This window comes from Pipra filicauda, unplaced genomic scaffold (assembly GCF_003945595.2).
Source record: "Pipra filicauda isolate LSUMZ 115617 unplaced genomic scaffold, ASM394559v2 scaffold570_size292671_pilon, whole genome shotgun sequence".
In the NCBI taxonomy this organism is placed as follows: Eukaryota; Metazoa; Chordata; class Aves; order Passeriformes; family Pipridae; genus Pipra; species Pipra filicauda.
Window position 1 is genome coordinate 1 of NW_024104721.1, and position 4,327 is coordinate 4,327.

General features: G+C 37.7%; 1 protein-coding gene across 1 annotated transcript in view; it reads right to left on the bottom strand.

The window, feature by feature from the left end:
- Positions 1-6: 6 nt before the first annotated feature.
- ALMS1 (ALMS1 centrosome and basal body associated protein) overlaps positions 7-4,327 on the bottom strand; it is a gene marked incomplete at its 3' end in the record, with an annotated part of 26,314 nt that continues 21,993 nt past the window's right edge. The window contains exons 4-5 of the mRNA XM_027715581.2: positions 3,528-3,645; positions 7-1,849 (exon numbers count right to left, since the gene is read on the bottom strand). Of these exons, the coding sequence (XP_027571382.2) occupies positions 7-1,849; positions 3,528-3,645 (1,961 nt within the window). The remainder of the gene's footprint in view (positions 1,850-3,527; positions 3,646-4,327) is intronic.

Genomic DNA, 4,327 nt, shown 5'->3' on the forward strand with positions numbered 1-4,327 from the left:
GGGAGCATCCCAATTCTTCCCATCACCAGCTGGAGAGTTTCCATCCTTTTTAAGGAGCTGAGCAACACTGGAAACCAAAACATCGGGATCTGAGCTTTGTCCCGTGTTGTTATTTTCCGTGTCTTCACCACTGGATCCAGAAACAACCTTTTGGATCGTGGAGCCTCCTAAATTATTGTCCAGCACTCCTAAAACATGGTTTTTTTCTTCTGGAAGCTGCAGTGCCTCTGTGGAATTTGCTGGTGGAATAACTCCAGCCAAGGAACGTTTCCTGCTGGAAACGTTCACAGCATTGTCCGACTGGGATCTCGTAAGAGGGGGGACAAGCAGGAAGTTTTTACTTGGGAAATGCAAACTTCCCAGAGAACCTGTCTCCCTAGGGGGAGCAGCAGCAAAATCCTCGGGATCTCTGCTGCTCTTCTGGATGGACAAAACGTGGCTGGAGGGAATGGCAACGGCACTGGAGGCTTTTCTTCCGGGAGAAAATCCACTGGGAATCCCGGTATGAGGAACCTCCTCTGGCTGGCTCACGTTCCAAGATCCAACCTTCTCCATGAAACTAAGGGATGGGAGGGACTGGATTCTTCCAGTGTGGGGATATTTCCATTGGAAGGGCTCCAAATGTTCCTTGTTTTCCTTCGGAGCACGTCGGGGCGAATGTTGCTTCCCAGGGGATAGGGGTGAGTTCCCTGAAGGAACATCAGAACATGATGGAGAGACCCGGAGATCCGACTGGATCACCGGGACACCGAGTTCTTCCGCCTTCCCATTCCTCTTCAGGAGCATCCCTGGGGTGGACTGAAAGATGGGATGAGCCAAGCGTAGGGAGAACGAGGCATCACCTCCAAGGTTGAAGGAAGGGGAAATGTCTGTGGCTTTATGGCCCCTTTGTATGGAAGAATCCGAAGCAGTTAATTCATTCCCGCTCCCTCCGGGATCCGCTCCCGCCGGAGATTCCTCATTGCACGGAGGCGTCTCCGTGTCAACAGCTGGTTGTCCAGGTGCACAATCCCTGGTGTTCATCACAGCAGGGAGCGACTCCTCTTTCCCAAATCCCACTGCAGGAGGGGGTTCTTTGCGCTGACAATCCAAGAAAACTCCCTGGAATTCCTCAGGAACAAACTTCAAGCTTCCGGAGCCGTTTAAATCCGCTCCATGTCCCTTCGACATTCCTTTGCCTGGCTCAGAAGTCTTGGCAGAAAGAACATCAGGAGCACCTGGATTTTTAAAGTGGTCGTTCCTCGAGCCACCAGACGAATTATTGGACAAATCAAGCTCAGGGACCTTCTTTTCCAGCTTTTCCAGGACTCCTCCCTCGCTCCCAACCGGTTTCACCTTTTCCTTTTGCATCTCCCTCTCGCTTTTTTCCGTCAGGGCCGTTTTGTAGGAGGAATTCCCTGAAGATGAGAACTCCTCCTGCCTCAGGAACTCCTTCTCTTTCCCTGGAAGCTCCACACCAGCAGCTGGACCATCGCTGGCACCGGAGGAACGTCCCTCATTCCCAGACGTGCTCCGGGGCTCCCGCGGGAGAGAAGCTCCCGCTTGGTTCGGCCTCTTTTCCAGCACCGCCTTCGGAGCAGAGTTTGTGGGATCTTCACTTCTTTGGGGACTTGACGCCTCCTCCTCAGTTTTCCAGGATTTATTGGCCTCCTGGCTCCCGAGTTGTCCAGCTGAGGAGTTTTGGGAAGGCAAATTGGCATCTCCGGGATCGGCGCATCCGGATGGAAGGGGATGCTGGGACAAGGAGCAGCCACTGGGAGCATCCAAGGGAGGGGTTGTGTCCCTCAGGGATGCAGATTCATGGATGTGGGAAGGTTCCAGGGACACTCCAGAAACATCAGGAATTCCTCTGGAAAAGGTAAGAAAAGGAAGTGAATTTCTCATTATCCTTTTTATCTCAATATCCTGATTTTCTGCTTTAATATCACAGGGAAAAGCAGAACTTCCCTTAAAAAAATACCTGGGGTTTAGCAAAGTACACAAAAAAACATCCCCTGAATGGCCCAAAACCTCAAGAAATGGGAAAAAAAAGGAAATATCAAAAATGCCCTATAAAATAATAATAATTTTTTTAAATGTTTATAAAATGCATATTCATATACATCTAATAAAATAATAAAAATACCTGAAGTTTAGCAAAATACACAAAAAAACATCCCCTAAATGGCCCAAAACCTGAAGAAATGGGAAAAAAATACCAAAAATGCCCTATAAAATAATAATAAATTTTTTAAAATGTTTATAAAATGTATATTTATAAAACATATAATATTTATTTATAAAACATTATATTGGTGGTATAATTAATTAGAAAACACTCCTATTTTATTCAATAATTGATAATTTCATATACATATAATATTTATTTATAAAACATTATATTGGTGGTATAATTAATTAGAAAACACTCATATTTTATTCAGTAATTGATAATTTTATACCGGATTGTAAAATACTGTGTTAACATTCTTTATAATATATTTATATAAACATATTTTTAAAATAAAAATATAATATTTATAGGTAATATTATTACACATAGATATTATAATAATGTTAACACAATATTTTACAATCAGTTATAAAATTATCAATTATTGAATTTAAAAAAAAATACCTGGAGTTTAGCAAAATACACAAAAAAACAACCCCTAAATGGCCCAAAACCTGAAGAAATGGGGAAAAAAAAGGAATACCAAAAATGCCCTATAAAATAATAATAGATTTTTTTAAAGGTTTACAAAATGCATATCTATAAAACATAATATATTTATATATAAAATATTATATTAATTGTACAATTAATTAGAAAATACTCCTATTTTATTCAATAATTGATCATTTCATATACATATAATATTTATTTCTAAAACATTATATTAATTGTATAATTAATTAAAAATACTTATATTTTATTCAATAACTGATAATTTTATAGACATATAATATTTATAAAACATATTGGTGGTATAATTAATTAGAAAATAATCATATTTTATTCAATAATTTAAAATTTTATATACATATAATATTTCTTTATAAAACATTATATTAATTGTATAAATTATTAGAAAATACTTATATTTTATTCAATAACTGATAATTTTATATACATATTTATTTATAAAACATTATAACTAATTAGAAAATACTCATATTTTATTCAGTAATTGATAACTTTATAACTGATTGTAAAATACTGTGTTAACATTATAATATATTTATATAAATATTTTTAAAATAAAAATATAATATTTAGAGGTAATAAATATTATTACACAGAAATATTATCATAATAATACATATATAATATATAAAAAGCATACGTAAACTATATAATAACTATAGAGTCACAAAAGAATAAAAATTAAATAAAATAAATAAAAATACATAATAAAAAGAAATACAATAAGAATATTAGTTTCTTCTTAGTATATCACTATTTTTCAACCTATTTAGGATCCAAGTATTTTTTACTGACAGGGTGTTATTGGTGAAATAAAGAAATAAATGGCATTTTCTCCCACCTCAAGGGAATAAAATCCACTCCCGAGGGCTGGAAGAGCGACTCCTCCAGGACCTTTGGGCCTCCTGTTGAGCACCTCAGGAGTGGGAGACACGGAGAGAATCGACTTTCCTGGATTTCTGGGAAAAGAAGAAGGATAAAAGAGCAATAAGAGCTTTGCCTTCCCATCCCAACCCCATTCCAAGTGCAGGGAAATGATGGAATGTCATCCCTTGATCCCTCTGCTGGAGCAGTTCCTCTCAGGGAGGAAATTCAGCTTTCTTGTCATGGAGCAAATTCAGGTTTCTTCTCATCCATCTCCAAACATTCCATGGCACTGACATGTCCAACTTATCCATAAACTTCCTTTTTTGATCCATAAACTTCCTCTTGTGCACATTCCCATCTTTTCCCACTCCTGGTCAGCCCCTCCCATCCTGATTTCCATGCACAAATTCCACATCACCTTCTACTTCCTTAAAAACCAGGAGACCCCACTGATCCCTTTCCCAGTCTCCATTTTTCCATAAATTTCCATTTCAGCAAAGGCTACACAGGATTATTTTTTTTTAGGGATTCAAGATAAAGGAACAATAAAACTTCAAGGGACAATAAAATTTCAAGGAATAATAACACTTCAAGGAATAACTTTAACAATAAAACTTTATTTTTAGTTTAAAGTTAACTTAATTTTAAAATTGATTTAATTCGTTTTGGTTAAATGTGGATTAAAATGGAAAAAGGGGGGAGGGAAAAAGGGGGAAAGCAAAAAGGGGAGGAAGGAAGGAAAAGGAGGGAAAGAAAGGAAAAGGAAGGGAAAAG